The following is an 18,113-nucleotide window of genomic DNA, read 5'->3' as shown; positions in this document are numbered from 1 at the left end:
TCGATCGTGTTACCTGACGGGGAGAAGACAAACAAAAAAAAAAAAAAAGGGGCGGGGAGTTAAAAGATAAATCAAATCAAAACAAAAAAAGCTATTGCACCCTTTGTGAATTATACACTGAAATTATTCTATTGATTTGGAGAATTCTCCTCAGGATGTCTGGAGTGCAATATGGATGAGGGTCCACGAGAGCTGGGGGTTGGGGTTGGGGTGGGGGCGGTTGTTCCGTTTGTCGCCCAGACAAAGAGACATTCTATTCTATTCTATTTTGTTTAATAAAAAGATTGATTATATTTGAGTTAGCAACCTGAGCCGGGTCTGCTCCCTACCTCCTCAACCTACTTCCCTCGGTTTGACCCCTCTCTGCGTCGGTTTTGGCTGAACTTCATTTTAGGCAGATCCGCGGTAAAGGAGACGTAGAGGTTTGAATGTACGTTTTGATCCGTAATTTCACTTTGGGTTTGGAAAAAAAAGTCCCCGCCGTGCATGGTGCGTAGTGTGGTGGCGTTGAGCTGTACAGGGAAGGACCGAGGGCGGATGGAAAGCGGTGAAATAGCTTCTCTTTCAGGAAACTACTACGTTATCTTTTCAAACTTGTCATTGATTGCACATATTCTACTGATTTCTCAGCGGTTTGGGAACCAAGTTGTTGAGGTTCTCTTGGATTGTCTGTGTCGTTCCTTAACAGCGAGAGTGACATACTGTATAATCCGTGCTTTTTCTATGTTCCATGGTGTGCTTTTCCGAAAAAAAAAAAAAAAAAAAAAAGATCCAGGTAGTCTTATCCAGGTAAAATCAATTGTAATTTGTAGCACTTGTTACAGGGTGGCCAAATATACCTAATCAGCATATAGGTATCATGTTGCGTCGTTTTTGTTTCTGGTATTAAATAATGCAATACAGGTTGCAGCAGCAAGTTATTGTGTTGGTATTGATGTAAATAGTGTTGCATCTAGACACTTATGTTAACTTCACATTAAAATAATTTATTTTATGCAGTTTTCCTCTCCTAGACACTTAAATGCCATTTGTTCCACACTTTTACAGTAAGCATCATCCTTAATTCACGGCTCAACACACAACATCTTTCCTCTTGGGTGCAGAAAAAAAACACTTTTCTCCATGGTGTGATAAAAGTCGGGTCCAGCTCGCTACGTCAAAGCACCCGTTCATCTCTTCAACAAAGCATCGTGCAATTGCGCTATTTTGTTGTAACTTTCAAGTGTAAACAATCATGTGAAATGTGCGCTATCACCACGGATCACCATCCTCCGGCAATGTTGTGGGTTTACCCTTTTCAAGCGACGCATAGAGTGTCTTTGTGGTGAGGCGTGGCAGCGTTCTTCACATCCCCTTTGCCCTTTCACTGAAATTATAATCAAAACACCCCCTTTGACTCATACGATGGACGATATTTCCAACTGTGCCAAATACTGAAGCAATATTTTCATTTACAGTCAGCATTTGCAATCGATAAACAAAACTGTACTCCATAATTGATTGTGCATGAACTTATTTATTAGCACTTGATGTGAATGTACCTCAAGGAAAATGTGTATTGTATGAACTCTGTTTGAAATAAAAGCAATTCAACGGTAAAATATGAATTTTGAGTGTTTCCTTGAAATTACTTGTATGTCCCTCAAAATGAAAAGCTATGTAGCATTAGAAAGTGTTCAGAACTATACAAATACATGGAAAGAAAACAACAAAAGGAACAAAAGAGCCACCCCAAGGACAGAAAAAAAATAGCATATTTTGTATATTTTTTAGATGGACATGGACAATGCACATCTGCTTTAGACACATCAGAAGGGGGTAAGAAGAAAGGGCCCAATCGATGGCCCAGTTCAGAGAGAAGAATGATCCGTTCCGCCGCTCCCCTCCTCTCCAGAACCATGAACATTCCCTTGTTCCTTTTCAGTAAAAAGTATTTTCTTTGCAGTTAAAATGCCATATTGTTATTACTATTATTATTAGTTGTACTGCCATTATTACCACTGCTATCTCAAGGCTTTAAATATATATGAATACAATATGGACTATACACATATGTACTATGGCAGCATATTACCAGTTCTATCATTCATATTATTGCCATGCACTGTTCTTTCTGTAAAATTCGATTAAGAATCAATTGTTATATATAGATACATATCTATCAATGATATTATATGTAATATTCTATGTATATTTATTTATATACAATTTTCCACCAAAAATATGTCAACAATGAAATAAAAAAAATAAAAAAATGTTGACCACCTGCAATACCTTTGACGACCCCTAGGGGACCGCGGCCCCAAAATCACCTTGCAGTAAGTAGGTCAGCGCGCCCGCTGCAGCCAATAAGAGCGCGGCTCTGGGAGGGGGCGTGGCCAGGCGGCCCAAAGTCCAGGAAGTGGCGTGCAGCTTAAATAGCGGCGCAGCGGCGCGTCCCCGTCCGTCCCGCGTCCGTCCGCCCCTGCGCCGCTCTCAACATGGCCGTCATCCGAGACAAAGCCACCGACCAGATGAAGCTGTGGAAGGCTGACCGGAGCGCGAAGGTCGGTACGCCCCCGGTCGCGCGGCTGGCGAGGCTCCGGAGGCCCGCACGGATGGGGAGGGGAGGGGAGGGTCGGGAGGGGCGGGTGAGAGGTCGTTCAGCACCGGATCCCGCGAGGCTGAACGACCCGGGCCGAGGTGCTCCGGTTCCCGGGGCGCACGGGCACGTAAGCGGGCTCCGTGGTGGTGGGAGCACCGGTCCGACGATGTTGTTGCGCCACTCTGGGTTCATGGACCCCTGGTCACTTCACTGATAACCCGGGGATAAGTTATTAGTATAATAAGTTACCATATCCTCAGCGCTTATGTTGATTGTGCTTACGTTCATTTTTCGATTTGGAGTCTTTTACTGGGTTTCAAAACAAACATCTATACTTTTTACTGCAAAACCAGCACGATACTACTACTAAAGTGTTTTTTTTTGTTTTTTTTTTTGTATTTATATTCGTGTATCCTCTCACCAACTATTCCGTTTTATCTTAGCAGTTATTTTTTTGTAATCAGATCCTGCAGAGAAAAGGTGCAGTAGTACTTTACCAAGTAAAATATTGAACGTTACATTGAAGTGCTTTTACTTGCATTACTACTTTTAAGTACAATCAAGGGTGCTACTGGGTCATTGTACTGAGAAGGAACTTGAACCATGTCAACTAAAGCTTATGCAACCCTTAGGAAAACAGATAATGGAAAAAATAAATAAAGAGTCTTATTTCAAAGCGTGTTGAGCAGGTAGATTCTTTGTTCATCCCTGAGGGGAGATGTCAATGTCCCAGCGGCTCACATCCACGCAATAACACTGAATAATAACACAGTGCAATGCAAATATGGAAAAAGGCGTGAGCACAATTTAAGTTTGGAATTTGTACAATAAACCTAACTGTTAACTATACCCAATATAAAAAAAGATATATTCTGTGTATATATATATGCCACTATACACTAAACCTAATGACGAACAGCAGATATAACCTAAAAATAACAGGAAAACAATACAAGAAAAAAGATGAAAAAGACCAGCAATCTAACAAGGTGGTGTCCAAAAATGTGATGCAAACATCAGAATCAGAATCAGAAATACTTTAATAATCCCAGGGGGAAATCACTTAAAACGTGCAAATAACATACAAATTATTGTATAGGACCGTAGTGCTATACAATAACTTGTGTGTTACTTGCACGTTTGCGTGATTTAGGCTAAAACGCCGAAGTATTTTGGATCGTCCCCTTAACTTTAAGTTTTTTTTTGTTTTTTTTGTTTTTTTTTTAAAGAATATGAATGGTGCTTTCATAACTTAAAGTAATGCCGGGAGGGAGGACTTTGGATTTAGGCTTGCTGTTTATGGTCTTTTGATTAATGTAGAATCTGCTCTCAGCCCGTGTAAAGTTTGTACGCACGACTGATTTTGACGGTAGATACGATAATATGATGGAAAATTATCAGCAAATGTCGTTGGGCAATATTCCTTGGCCATTGCAAGAGCACAGGGGTTGATCAAAGATTATGTGTCCAGGTGGCGCTCAAATTACACCAGTGGGGGAGGGGGCTACAACTTTATAGACAACAGGCGTGCCAGTCATCATGATGCAGCATTTTGTTTTGGGGATCGTTGGCCATGAATCCATCCACCCATCCCTAAACTGCTGGTAGTAATACGAAGCAGGTTCTGGTTTGCAGGAATGTTTTTAACCCGTAATCTAATCACAAATGACATGCAGCGACCAGTTTTTTTTTTTTTGTTTTTTTTGGGTGGAAAAATAGGGCTGCTTTGTTACTTCTCACTTTACAAGTCTGAACATATACATGCATACTTTAATTAAAAAAAAAAAAAAAAAAAAAAGCAAAAACCAACAAATCCTGCATTGTCAAATGGCTACAACCGCCCTGTTTTGTATTTGGTGACAGGCGCCGGATACGCTGACCACTGGGGCCGGGGTTCCTATCGGGGACAAGCTGAATGAGCAGACGGCGGGGCCCCGGGGCCCTCTCCTGGTGCAGGACGTGGTGTTCACTGACGAGATGGCCCACTTTGACCGGGAGCGCATCCCAGAACGGGTGGTGCATGCCAAGGGGGCAGGTAGGTTTCACGCAGCAGACACTCCGGTCCACTTGGCCAAGGCTGAGTCGCAGGTAACCGTGATAGCTGTATCAGATAAGGAACCAGATCAAAGTATCATGTGATACGGCAATTATTATTTTATTGTCCTATAAAAAAATAAATTCAAAAGCCAATGCAAAGCTGATACTTGATTACATTTTTGCCGTGTGTTTTTAAAAAAAATATGGTCCTAACGAAGATGTTTGTTTTTCTTAATTGTCCTACAAGACAATTCGGATTCTTTAAACATAAAAAAAAAAAAAAACCCACAGCATTGCAAAGTCTAGAAGTGTCATCGGGTGACCTCTCCTGGACCAATTCCAGTGACTATTAAATGTGCTCTGAAGGCCAATCAAGAAGGGGGCCGCATCAATAAAACTACTACTCTTATAGCACTGACCATAGTGACATTTATCACCCCCATATATTCTTACCAGGTCTCTCATTGTCCTGTTGATGTAGTTTGCAAATTTTATTTTCAACCCAGCGGGCTCTAAGCAACCCTATATTTAAAAATAAAATAAAAAAAGTTGCATTTCCAGCATCACCATAAAGGTAGTTGGAGAGAAAAATAAAAACATTGAATATCTGGTCATCATATTGATATCTGAGTAAATCCAATTTCAAATTCTAAAGTGTCCCTTTCTCTCTCATGGCGCACTACACTACAAGTCAGGAAATTCAGATAAAAGTTGACTAACTTTTTTTTTTATCTGCAAGTTAAGCCTGTTACCAGCGAGTCTCACTTGCTTATCTTTGCAAACACGTTGCGGGACGCCTTCTAGAAAGGTCTCGCTAGTAAACATCCTTGGGCTCAAATCCCGTTTCTGACCTCCGCAGGGGCCTTCGGCTACTTTGAGGTGACTCATGACATTTCCCGCTACTGCAAGGCCAAGGTGTTTGAGCGCGTGGGGAAGAGCACGCCCATCGCCATCCGCTTCTCCACCGTGGGTAAGACTTCACGGCGCGTGCGACGGAGCGGCCTCCTCCGTTTTCGCCGAGCCGTTCCTTATCTTGCAGAGACACATGGTTTGTAGCAGAAAGCTTTTGGGCTAGTTATGTACCTTTCAATAAGTGCATAAGTCAGTAGTCTGGCATTATATAATCCATATATAATCAGATCATATGTAATCCATATGGGTGATTCCACGATTGGCTGCCATTTAGCCCTTGTAACCCTTAGAAATTAAACTTTTTTTTAATATATATATATATATATATATTTTATTTATTTTTTATTTTTTTCCCCCCCAACATTGAATTTAAGAAAACATGCATTTAACCATTCAACAATGTGTTTACCCATCTCAGGTAATAATATCCCTTTTTTGCAAGGTTCCTGTGCTGAAGATGACTTAAAACGGCAACAGGGTTGAGTTTTTAAGCATAGAATTAGCAAATGTACAAACAAGCTTTCATGCTGATGGTGTGAGGACCTTAAGGACATTCTAATAATCTGAACAAAATGATGTGAAATACTTTCAAGCCATAACTTTGGTAACAAGGTTGTACTTTCAGAGTGACCTTCTCAGTTAATATCAGTGAAAATACAGAAAAAAAGAACGAGAACATGTACTTTCTTTCTTCCCACGGCCATCGGGAAATTCATATAATGTGACGTGTGGGTGAATGTGTTCAGGTTCGGGGATGAGTGAATATTATGAGACAATTAAAATTTTCATAGTCTATAATGAATTACTCACAAATGTTTTAAGCATGGGATATCTCATAATTCTTGCATTACTGTGTGAATAAATTTAATTTCTGATGGATTTTAATGATTATATTTCAAGGTAAAATTCAGTTATAGCAGGTTGATGGTTTTTATTAATGTTTTAAGATGTCTATCTGAAACTTGCGTGTAGGTTACTGTATAGGACACTTTACTTAATCATATATAGATTAATATGATTATAGATTATATCAAATTAATACAGGTCTCCTGAGGTCCCCAAAACATGTTGTTTTGTTTTTTTTGCTGAAAATACCACTCACATTATGCATTTGAGCCATTCGAACATGCTCTAAATCCATTGTGTTCCTGGCCTGACGCTCTCTTTAGTGAAGCTCCTAGTTCTGTGAGCCAATGGGGATTGAGCTTTACTCCCGCTTACGTTGTGTTTCGCCTGTAAACTTTCACTGATTTCATCTTAGCACTCCACCAAAAGCTGTTTCTGACCAGATTTGAGGCGAGAAATAAGGAATCCAGTTGGTGAATCTTTAATCATATTAAATCTACAAAGCCTCCATTTAAAAGTTTGTTCCGACTGTCGTTGCCGTTCTGCAAGCTTGTCGGGGGACACGGCACGCATGGATTTTCTTTTTTTGTGCATGTAAACATCGGAAAATAACAAATACCTTGTTCAAAGAAACACACAGCTGATTGCGTGTCTCAGCCACATTTCTGCAGTTTCTTCACTGATTAATTCCTCTTTCTTTTAAAAGATTTGTGCTGGTCTTGTTATTCTCAGTGTTATTTCTCCCGCCATGGGTGGAGTTAGTCTCAGATGGAGGGTGGTTCTAATTCTACTCACAGCTCACAAAAATTTTTCATTTCATAGTTTTTTGTGTTATTAGGCCCATCAGAGACCCAAATGTTTGTGCACAAGCACTGAAAAGGTGAGTTTTATAATAGGAAAGCGTTTTTACTTTACATGCATTTTGGAAAGTCTCATATCTGTGGGACACAAACTCCAACCCTGGAATCACCCCCATTTAATGAGACTAAACTGTCCAGTCAAAGCTTCAGTCCCTGGTGCTGGACTGTGAATAAGCACAGCCCTTGCAACGCTCTCTTAAACCGAGGGACACCGAACCAGAAATGTCCCGGCTCTCAGTTGAACACGTAGTGATATGTCAGTTCTTCATTCTCATGTCTTGTTTCCAGCCGGGGAAGCCGGCTCGGCGGATACAGTCCGTGATCCCCGAGGTTTCGCCGTCAAGTTTTACACCGAGGATGGGAACTGGGATCTGACGGGCAACAACACCCCCATCTTCTTCATCCGAGACGCCCTGCTGGTGAGTTGGTCGGTCGTTTCCTGACTTGGCCTATTTTAGTGCGCGTGATTTACAGGCTTATCTGGATTCTTTCCCTACATTCTTTGCTCTGCATTAGTTGGCATTTCCCCTCACCTTTTTGAATTGCACAGAAAGTTGGGGACAGGCAGAAAGAAGCACTATGGCCGAAAACTTTGTGGATGCCCAATGGCAATCGACAAAAAAAACAACTTATTGTTATTGAGAAGCAGCACGGATGTTGTTTATTTTTGGGAAGTTTGTGCTGTGGTTTAGTACACAAAGACCTTCTCTTCTCCTCGCAGTTCCCGTCATTCATCCACTCCCAGAAGCGAAACCCCCAGACCCACATGAAAGACCCGGACATGGTGTGGGATTTCTGGAGCCTGAGGCCTGAGTCTCTGCATCAGGTGAGTGCAGGTTGGCAAAGGCCTGCACATTCGGTATTTCCTCTGCGGCATCGACAGCAGCGGTGAGCTTTTAGTTCTGTGCGCTGGCTGCAGTACCCTATCACTCCACTGGGTGGCGGTGTCCTTTGGTTATGCTCTGTCCCGGTGTTTAAACTGGGAAGAGCCAGTTGAGGAAATAGGGCAGGTACTTTTTTTCCACGTGTCTTCTTCAGTGTTGAAGCTCGGGCGGTGTTTCGTCTGTTGTGAATTGTTTCGCTGCTGTTCCGCTGCTCTGCTTGGCTGGACTTCCAGAAGGACGCTGTCTCCTTGGCCTACCTGTTGGGACTGTTGGTTCATCAGAAAATCTGCACCCTGGAAAAACTGGACCATCCAGTGTTATTACAAGACCTAATATTGACAGTTTTGTTTTTTTTTGTTGTTTTCTTTTCTTTTGTAACATGTTCTTCACGTTTGAGAGCAGATGTTCTTGCGCTGATAGGTATTGACTTAACCATGAAACCATTTCCCAACGACGGTTCACACAGAAATTCGCCGCCTCTGGGTCGCGAGCCCTCGTGCGCTCGCTCGATATATCATAGTTTCCGTACGATCCATTTGGAGCTCCCCTTATGGTCTGTGATGTGCCAGCGCCAAACTTATATTCACATTAAACTGTTAATGTGGAATATCTGCAATTTGACTGGAATAAACCATCAGCTTGCCAAGTCCAGTGTTATTGTTTAGCCTCAATCTGTTGCTTATGGGGATGAAAGGGAATTGTTGCATATAAAATGACTGGTGCCAGCTCCAAAGTTTATATAAAATAATAATAATAATAAAATAAAAAAAAAAGGGAGGGGGGGGTGTCTTGTTCGTGACCTTAAAAGGGATCATGTGTCAAAGCGGTTGAGAAAACATCAAACTACCCTTTTTTTCTTCTTCCTCTTCAGGTGTCCTTCCTGTTCAGTGACCGTGGGTTGCCTGACGGTTTCCGCTACATGAACGGCTACGGCTCTCACACCTTCAAGCTGATCAACGACAAGGGCCAGCCCGTCTACTGCAAATTCCACTTCAAGGTCTGTAGAGCTGCGAAGAAGAAGAGCAGAGAACATGTCTTTCAGGCAGATAAAGCAGGACCTTGTGGTACAAACCAAGACAGAGGTTGTTCATAGGTCGAGTTCAGCTTGATTTGGGGGGGGGGCGTCCCCTCGTGGGGTGTGGAGGAATTGCAAGGGGTGCGTGAGAATTTTAAGAAAAACATTTTTTTTAACCCTTTAATATACACTACTCACAAAAAGTTGGGGATATTTGGCTTTATATTTATGCAAAACGTAAAATTACCACAACAAAAAATGTCAATGTCTCAATAACTTGTCATGTGCCCTTGAGCATCAATTACAGCTTGACAACCAAGCTCATGCTGTTCACAAGTCGACTTATTGACTGCTGAGGCATGGCACCCCACTCTTCTTGAACGGCGGCCCTCAGGTCATTGAGGTTCTGGGGTAAAGAGTTACGAGCCTCTACACGGCGACTCAGCTGATCCCATTGGTTTTCTATGGGATTCAGGTCTGGAGAAAGCGCAGGCCACTCCATTTGAGGTGCCCCAGTCTCCAGCAGCCGTTCCCTAATGATGCAACCTCCATGAGCTGGACCATTGTCGTCCATGAAGATGAAATAAGGCCTGTGTTGTTCATGCAGGGGCACAATGTCTTGATAAATTATGTTATTCAGGTAGTATGGCCTTATCACTGTACCATTCACAAAGTGTAGGGCAGTTCTATATTGACTAGACACACCTGCCCACACTGTAACACCACCACCACCAAAGGCTCGTCTGGTGACAACAGTGGCTGATGCATAGCCACTTGCAGGTCGTCAAGCACGCAGACCACGCTGATGGAAACGGTTTTGAATGGTCTGACGTGACACTTGGTGCCTCTCACCTCCCTTAAATGTGCCTGGAGTTGAGTGGCATTCATCATCTGCTTCCGCAGGGCACTGTTCACAATGAAGCGTTCATCAGTGTGGGATGTGGCCAAAGGATGTTCACTTCTATGCCTTTCTGTGACTCCTCCAGTCTCTGTCGCAACCTGCTGATGACACTCTGTGACACTCTAAGCTCAGTGGCCACTTCCCTCTGAGAACATCCTGTTTGAAGCCTCACAATGGCGAGGTCCTGTTGATCAATTGTTAGGTGTCGTCTTGGTCTCATGATGTCAAAATGTGAACAGCATGATGAAGAGGACTGTTTAAATACCAATTCTAATTGAACCAGGAAATGTATTGGTCGATTCATGGATCAAACACCTGTTGTGAATTTTGCCGTTCAGCTCCTTGTTAGAGAACAGCAAGTTGTGCAAAAAGTACTGAAACATTGAACAGTTGGACATGTGCATTCAAAAGTTTAGAGAAGGTCAAATTAAGTTCACCTGTAAAGGTTATAGTGCATTTTAGGTTCTTCCTGAAATTTCAGCCGAAAGCCGAATATCCCTAACTTTTTGTGAGTAGTGTATGTGACAGTGACTGGTGTTTTGGTTCCCAAGTAGGCCACGGTCATTTCACAAATTATGAAAATGGAGGTTGTAAGCTTTCAAAATATTTGAAGAAGATTATGCTTATTTAAATGTTCGTACGCCTCAACTCCTCTCGCGGAGAAAATGCCCCTCAAAGATCCTGGATCCGTATAAGAGGCAGGTAATTGGGGGGGACCCATTAGCTGGTTAATTCCACTCAACTACCTGTCAGTCAGTGGGTTAAACTGTGTAGAGTATAAAAACAATCATAACATGCGAAAATATGATACTCTCCCGAAGTACGTTTGTTTATTTATTTGTCGTTAATATTTATTTTAATAATTTAATTATAAAAATATTGAAAAATGCATAATTCAAGTTAATCCTGTCATTTTACATTGATTTTTTTTTTTCCCCATTCTCAGCTCATGCTCATTATAGTAGCATGACCCCTCGATTATTCTGTATTTCTATATCCCAATTTCCTGCATTGATTGATTTATAACAATGGTAGTTTTAAGAAAGTGGCACTTTTCAGATCTTTCACTTTTCAAACATATAACCAGACAACAATTCCCAGAATGCAAATGGAGGGGGTCTTCCCAGCCATTTGCATTCTGGGAATTGGCGTCTAGGAGCCCTGCCGCCCTGCGCTACCAGTTGGAGATATAAATGAGCGCTTATGCCGCCCTCGTGTTATAGTCCATAACAAGACGGAGATGATGTGTCAGCATTGGAAGTGACATTTCTTGCATCTGATGTTTATTTGTTGTTGTCGTTGCATTAAAACATTACTACAGATGTGACTTAGGCCGTCTTTTTCGTGTCCTCTGATGCAAATTTATTTATTTTAATTTTTTTTGCGCGGCGAAAACACTATGTTTAAGAAAATGACGCTGTTTTTTGTTTTTTTTTGTCTTTTTTTTCCCCAAACGAAACTCTGAAACAATAGCCAGTGAAACCAAAGATGCAAATAGATAACCACGCCCACACAATGCGCCCTGGCCCGACAAAGACTAAAACAATCATACTTTGGTGACAAACTATGTATTGAGTGGTCCTCCCGCTTGGTGGTTATATTGAGTGGGTTCTTCAACATTTAAACTTTTGTAATATGATAAAAAGAAACGCATAAAATAAAAACAATTTGTTATAGAAATTGAAAGATATCATGCAATATTTTGTTTTAATCAACTCTGGGTCCTGGACACTGGCTCACAAAGGGGTGAATAATCCAAATGTGCTGCTTTTCCCCTTGAAGCAAGAAGACACATCATTTCTTACCGCACATTTTGTTGTTTTGTTTTTTTAAGACGGACCAGGGGATCAAGAACCTCCCTGTGGACGAGGCCGACCGCCTGGCGGCCTCCAATCCCGACTACGCCATCGGGGACCTCTTCAACGCCATCGCCGAGGGTGACTTCCCCTCCTGGTCCTTCTTCATCCAGGTCATGACCTTCGAGCAGGCTGAGAAGTTCCAGTTCAACCCCTTCGACCTCACCAAGGTACCACTGACAACCTAAGGCCTAACCTGAATTGAATGGACGTTAAAGGCACTGCGGGTAGTTTTGTGTTTTCTGTTGACTTCTTGACTAAAACGGTACCAATTCCAGCTCCATTTCCTCTTAGTGAGTGTTTGTATTGAGGAGAAACATGAGGTGTGTGTGTGTGTGTGTGTGTGTGTGTGTGTGTGTGTGTGTGTGTGTGTGTGTGTGTGTGTGTGTGTGTGTGTGTGTGTGTGTGTGTGTGTGTGTGTGTTCCTTGTAGTGCCTTCTTATAATTGGCATAATAAAGTATAATATTGATATAACGACGCACCATGTTGCGTTAATGAAACTCTTTCATTGTTGTTCAGATCTGTCGAAGTGGTGTTGCTATGTATTTTGATTTGTATTGATGTATTCTTTTATTTTTTTTTTTAAGTGATATACTCCAGAGACAAAGTTCCTGAAAAATGAAATGAATTGGCTTTAATGGAAGAAATGATCCAGATCAGTTTTCAGATCAGGTTTCTGCCTGGAGTGTGATCACAGCCTTCTCTCTCTGCCCCGGCAGATTTGGTCCCATAAAGACTTCCCGCTGATCCCGGTAGGAAAGCTGGTCCTGAACAGGAACCCAGTCAACTACTTTGCGGAGGTGGAGCAGATGGCCTTTGACCCCAGCAACATGCCTCCGGGCATCGAGCCCAGCCCCGACAAGATGCTGCAGGTGACCCCGCTGACCCTTTCTGACTAGACAGTATTGCGCCACGCAGAATGCGGTCATTTATAGGTGGATACAGCGCACATAAAAACAACAGATCATAATAAAGTAATAAAACTAAATGTAATAAATCTGAAAAATAGAATGACAAAAAATGCAATAACCTTCCATTAGCAATTCGCTCCGACAAAAGTAGAAAATTGTAGTATGTATGTATTTAAAAAAAACAAGTATATTACAGTATATTGAGGAACAAAGACATGAAATAAGAAATGTAAAAATGGAGTAAGAGGAAAAAATTCCTAATGTTGCCTCTTTTCAGGCAGATTATTATAATTTTTTTTAATCAAAAACAACCGCAGCCTGCACATGCGAAATGAGACCAGGTCTCAGTCGGCCTGGGCCGATATTCAATGATATTTCGATATTTGCCGCCATATTTTTAGTGTGTGTGTGTGTGTGTGTGTGTGTGTGTGTGTGTGTGTGTGTGTGTGTGTGTGTGTGTGTGTGGTAATTGAAAGAAACAAAAAAAACAAAAAAACCCTGTCATTATAATATACAATTTTGGGTAATGCCCAAGCCCGTCTCGGTAAGGCCTGGAACTAAATCCCTGAGTGGTCTGTGTCGTCCTGCAGGGCCGTCTGTTCTCGTACCCCGACACGCACCGCCACCGTCTGGGCGCCAACTACCTTCAGATCCCCGTCAACTGCCCCTACAAGGCCCGCGTGGCCAACTACCAGCGCGACGGGCCCATGTGCATGTCCAACAACCAGGGTGAGCCGGCTCAAGTATCCAAACGGAAGTGAACGGAAACGCCCCCGGAGCGAGTGGCTTTCAAACTCTTGACTCACCGAGCTTGTTGCTTTGGCCTCCAGGTGGCGCTCCAAACTACTACCCCAACAGCTTCAGTGCCCCCGACTGTCAGCCGCGGTACTGCGAGTCAAAGTTCAAGGTGTCTCCAGACGTGGGGCGCTACAACAGCGCAGACGAAGACAACGTCACACAGGTGAAGCGGATGTGGCTGGGCTGCACGATGTCGCTGTGCACCATTCGTATACATTTAAATTCTCTGCTGTGATTACATGTTTACATATTAGCTCAGCTCTTCACTTCAGTTTGTAGTCTTTTTAATGCAGAGTCTTTGCTGTGTGACTGGGATGCCATGGATGAGGGCCATTCAATATATATATTTTTTAAAGCTTTTGCTTTTTACTTGCACTCTTTAGTGCAGTGCTATTTCAGTTTCATAAATTATGGTTATTAGAAGTAAATTGAATATGAAAATCGTTTAGGGTTATTTTCGTTAGTTCATTGAAACTTATATAATTTGTTCATGTTTTAATTGATTCTCATTTTTTTATCTTTTCCTTTCTGCCCCCGTTAGCCCAAATAAAAGCCACGGATAAATGTGACTGCTCCACCTCACTACGTTTACTATTAAATATGTAGTTTGCGTATGAAACATTTGTATTTGTGCTTTTTGTGGGGGTGTCAACTCCTTGAAATCCTAGGCAGCGATGTTTGGCCAAAAAAAAAAAAAAAAAGTTTGAATCCCGCTGCTTATCTTTTAAAACGGTGTTGGACATGGAGCTGATCAAACCCTCCCCCTTTGTGTGGCCTCAGGTCCGTGACTTCTTCACTAAGGTCCTGAACGAGCAGGAGCGGCAGAGACTTTGCCAGAACATGGCCGGAGCCCTGAAGGGAGCCCAGCTCTTCATCCAGGAACGCATGGTGAGTCCCCGAACCCCAACCCTCCACGCTGGCTCCCTGCTTGTGCTGTTGTTGCCTCACTGGGGTGCACAGACATTTATGAAAGACCAAGAACCTCCAGGTCCCGGGGAATGATCGTAGGTTCGTCTTGTGGTAGAAGATGTGGTCTCGGTGAGAACTTTGAAAACGCTGGATTTTTTTTCTTTTTATATCGTCGGGCACTTTTATAAACTGTGTTGAGCTCCGCGACCGGGATTCTAACTCCCCGATGCCTTCTGCAGGTCCAGAACCTGATGGGCGTCCATCAAGATTACGGGAAGCAGGTCCAGAGCCTGCTCAACAAGTACAATGCTGAGGCCCAGAAGGTCAGTCTCTCTCTCTCTCTGTCTCTCTCTGTCTGTGTCTGTGTCTGTGTGTGTGTGTGTGTGTGTGTGTGAAATCGTTTGAGATAATAATGTATTTTGAAAGTAATACGATACTTAACAATATTACTTTTACGTTACTCACCAAAATGAGCACCAACCGGGCCTTACAAAATGTCTTGTTCTAAATTGCGATGGGCGAACACAAAGCTTGGGTTGGGCTCGGTCGTCAACCCTCAGCTGATGTCGCTGGGACGCGGCAGCAGACGGGCAACTGTTGTCGTCATCCGTCATTTCCTGAAACACCACGTCCCTCCAGCCATGTTTGTTCACACCTGCTCCCACATGCAGTTAGATTTAAGATTCACTCAAGAGGTTTCTTTGTCACATACATATACATATACATACCTTCATACATATATGCAGTGAAATGTCTCTGCAACGCACCCACAGATTATGCACAATAGTTACTAAACCGAACATAATAGCTGAACTAATTCCTACCTAGCAACTAACTGAAACTGATTCCTTAAACGTCATGCAGTTAGTGAATAGAATAATATAAATAAAAATAAGTAAGACTCAAAGATAATACAAAGTAGGGGGTACAAAATAGAAGGGAATAGAGTTATGTGTATAGGATAGGCTATTTGTATATACAGATATGTGCAGTAAAGTGCATGAATGGCTATGGAATATATAATGTATTCATATATTATATTAATATATTACAGAATGACTAATATGGGTACAGTTAATGGGAGACATTGCCGTTAAGGCAGTTCTGTCGCTGATTTGCAACGTAGCTTAGGGGGCGTGACCATACGTGCAGCTGCCGACCGCGCCGTGTATTTGCCACTGACGGGAGCAGATAGACCCGATGAGACCATGATTTCTCCATTCCCGGATATAAACTCAAAGTGATCGGACAAGACACAGTATCCGTAGCGGATGGTGGTCTCATCCGATCAGTCGGCCCCGCCCCTAATATTCATATAATGTAATATTTGTCGGGCCTTAACGCTTAATTTCAGATGGTGAGGCGTGTTAACTTGGCATGGTAGCTGTAATGATATTGTATACTTGTTATATGACGGCGCTACTGCTAAAAAGTTATTTTTTACTGTAGCGCGTTACCCCAACATTGGTTGACAATCCACAGAATGTTTCCATTAAAAGGAACATGTGCAAGGGGGAAGGTGGGGTAATGGTTGGAGTCGATAGGACCAGAAATGTTAGGTAATCGTTTAGGTTTAACGATGATTGTTATAAACTTCTGTGTCTTTTCAACCGTCACGTGTTTTCTGTGAACCCGGCCAGAAAGGTGCTTTGACTTTGTTGAACAGTGAATTCCAACGCTGCTCTCCCCCTTTCTTCCAGAACGCCCCCGTGCGCGTGTACAGCCGTGGAGCGTCCAAAATGTAACCCCTCACATTCCCACCGGAGGGGGGGGTGGGGGTGCGTGGCGTCCAGAGCTCCTGAACTGCTTCCCCCCGCCTTGTGCTCTTAACCGAGGGGCCTTGTCGACGTCCCTGGCAGTTCGTTTTTCTTCAAACAATCAGTCCGCGAACTTACCTGCATTTGAAATAAAGTCACGATTTAATGGAAATTTTTAATCAAAGCGACTGTACTTAAAAAAAAATAAAAAATTAAGGACCGACTCCCCTGCTGTGTGAGTGGCAGTCTGCAGTGAGCATGGGAGTTGATCTAATTCCTATTTTGAACAAAAATACTTTGAATTAACCAACCGTAGCAGTGGGACTCGAACCAGATCACATTTTTCGAGCGCTACGGAGACCCGTCCCAACTTTCACACCTTTTTGATTCTAAACAATTGTATTCCGTCCACCCTGAAGCCACGCTTGCATGCCTTGTGAATACAGAGGTTCCTGTGGATTCTTAAAATTCTATTGTGTTGATCACGAGCTATTTTTATTTTTTACACTGGAAATTTGCAAAGATCGAGCTGTACCGGCTTCTTTGTTTTAAGATTTAAGGATATAAATGGTCTCGTCAAACCACCCAAGTGATCATTATTTAATTTAGTTTAACCTCAAACTAAACTCAGTGTCTTATTACCGCAGCGTGTTTTTATTCTTGCTCCTTTCTGCTGGTTTGTGTGGAGATGATTTTGTGTTGGAGGACATTCCCCTGTCCCCCGAAAAACCACAGTGCCTGTGCTGTTTGAAGCCGTAAAACAAAAAACAAAACCATGTAACCTAACTGTCTCTGTCTGACACATTTCCACTGGATGTTGTTTGTTGTGGTAGAGTCTGTCATGGAGAGGAAGCAAAACCAAACAAACCTGAACGTGATCACCTGAGAAACTAAAAAAATAAAATAAAGGGGAGGACATTGGATTAGCTGGAATGTATTAATGTGGTGCTTTTTAAATTTATTATTTTATTTTTTCCTCCCCACCTCGACGCTAACCCTGCCTCGTTTTGTCGTGATCTTCTTTCGAATGAGATGTATACTGTATGTAGCGCCTATAACTATATAATTAAAGCTTATGATCAATTTCAGTCGGCTTTTCTTTCCTTTCCTTTTTAACTGCATTGCCTTTGTTTCAAAGATGGTACTTTTGTGTGTCGGTTCACTGCGACCCGGCTCCTCTTGAAGAGCCGTGCGACGTCCCAGTGACGCACCATTCAGGACGTGGCCGAGTGGTTATTCAACCTGGTGGTTTCATAAAGGCGGGAGGCTGCTGCTGCGTAACCTTCCCTGCTTTCCTCACCTCCCGGGTGAGATCCTCGCAGCTGGTTTTCGTACCGTAAACCCGTCGATTTGCTCCAGATTCCTTTTCCAGGCACGTTTTATAACGGACGTTCAAGAAGCAGCGCGTTGAGTGGTTTCATACGGTGAGATGCAATCGTGTTTTTTTTTTTTGTTTTTTTTTTTTTTTTATTTGTATTAATGTGGATGTTTTATTAGTTTTAAAGTTGGAAGAAAGGTATCTTTATTTTTTTCCTTCTTCATATGTCCCATATGCAGCCTCTGGCTGTTCTGCTTGCTGGCACCTCTCAGTCACAGCCAAAAAGGGGATACAGGTGAACACCTTAGTAAATAGATGGAACAATGAGACAATATTGCGCCGGGTGTCATGACATTCCACTGCATATGTGTATGACCGTATGTACACTATACAGTATGAATGTGACAAATAATCTTCAACTTGATATTGTAATATAATAATCAGGGCCTTTTTTGGGCTGGTTCTCATGTTTTGTATTCACCCCTTTACTTGGAGGTGTGTGTGTGTGCGCACACTACATATGT

General features: G+C 42.5%; 1 protein-coding gene across 1 annotated transcript; it reads left to right on the top strand.

The window, feature by feature from the left end:
• Positions 1-2,392: 2,392 nt before the first annotated feature.
• cat (catalase) lies at positions 2,393-17,359 on the top strand. Its single transcript, XM_080001711.1, has 13 exons — positions 2,393-2,546; positions 4,448-4,619; positions 5,481-5,591; positions 7,528-7,658; positions 7,961-8,065; positions 8,995-9,120; positions 11,874-12,065; positions 12,616-12,768; positions 13,398-13,536; positions 13,638-13,768; positions 14,386-14,493; positions 14,754-14,837; positions 16,215-17,359. The coding sequence occupies exons 1-13, from the start codon at positions 2,481-2,483 to the stop codon at positions 16,257-16,259; spliced, it is 1,563 nt and encodes a 520-aa protein (XP_079857837.1). The 5' UTR covers positions 2,393-2,480; the 3' UTR covers positions 16,260-17,359.
• Positions 17,360-18,113: the final 754 nt, after the last annotated feature.

The sequence above is a fragment of the Zeus faber genome (assembly GCF_960531495.2).
Source record: "Zeus faber genome assembly, chromosome: 6".
Classification (NCBI taxonomy): Eukaryota; Metazoa; Chordata; class Actinopteri; order Zeiformes; family Zeidae; genus Zeus; species Zeus faber.
Note: the sequence above shows the minus strand (reverse complement) of the source record. Positions and strands in the feature narration are given on the sequence as shown.

Excerpts from the sequence above, each read along its gene's own strand:
- cat (XM_080001711.1), top strand. The coding sequence starts at position 2,481 with ATGGCCGTCATCCGAGACAAAGCCACCGACCAGATGAAGCTGTGGAAG. Across the intron at positions 12,066-12,615 it reads ACCCCTTCGACCTCACCAAG|ATTTGGTCCCATAAAGACTT; the intron begins GTACCACTGACA and ends CTGCCCCGGCAG. Across the intron at positions 13,769-14,385 it reads ACGAAGACAACGTCACACAG|GTCCGTGACTTCTTCACTAA; the intron begins GTGAAGCGGATG and ends GTGTGGCCTCAG.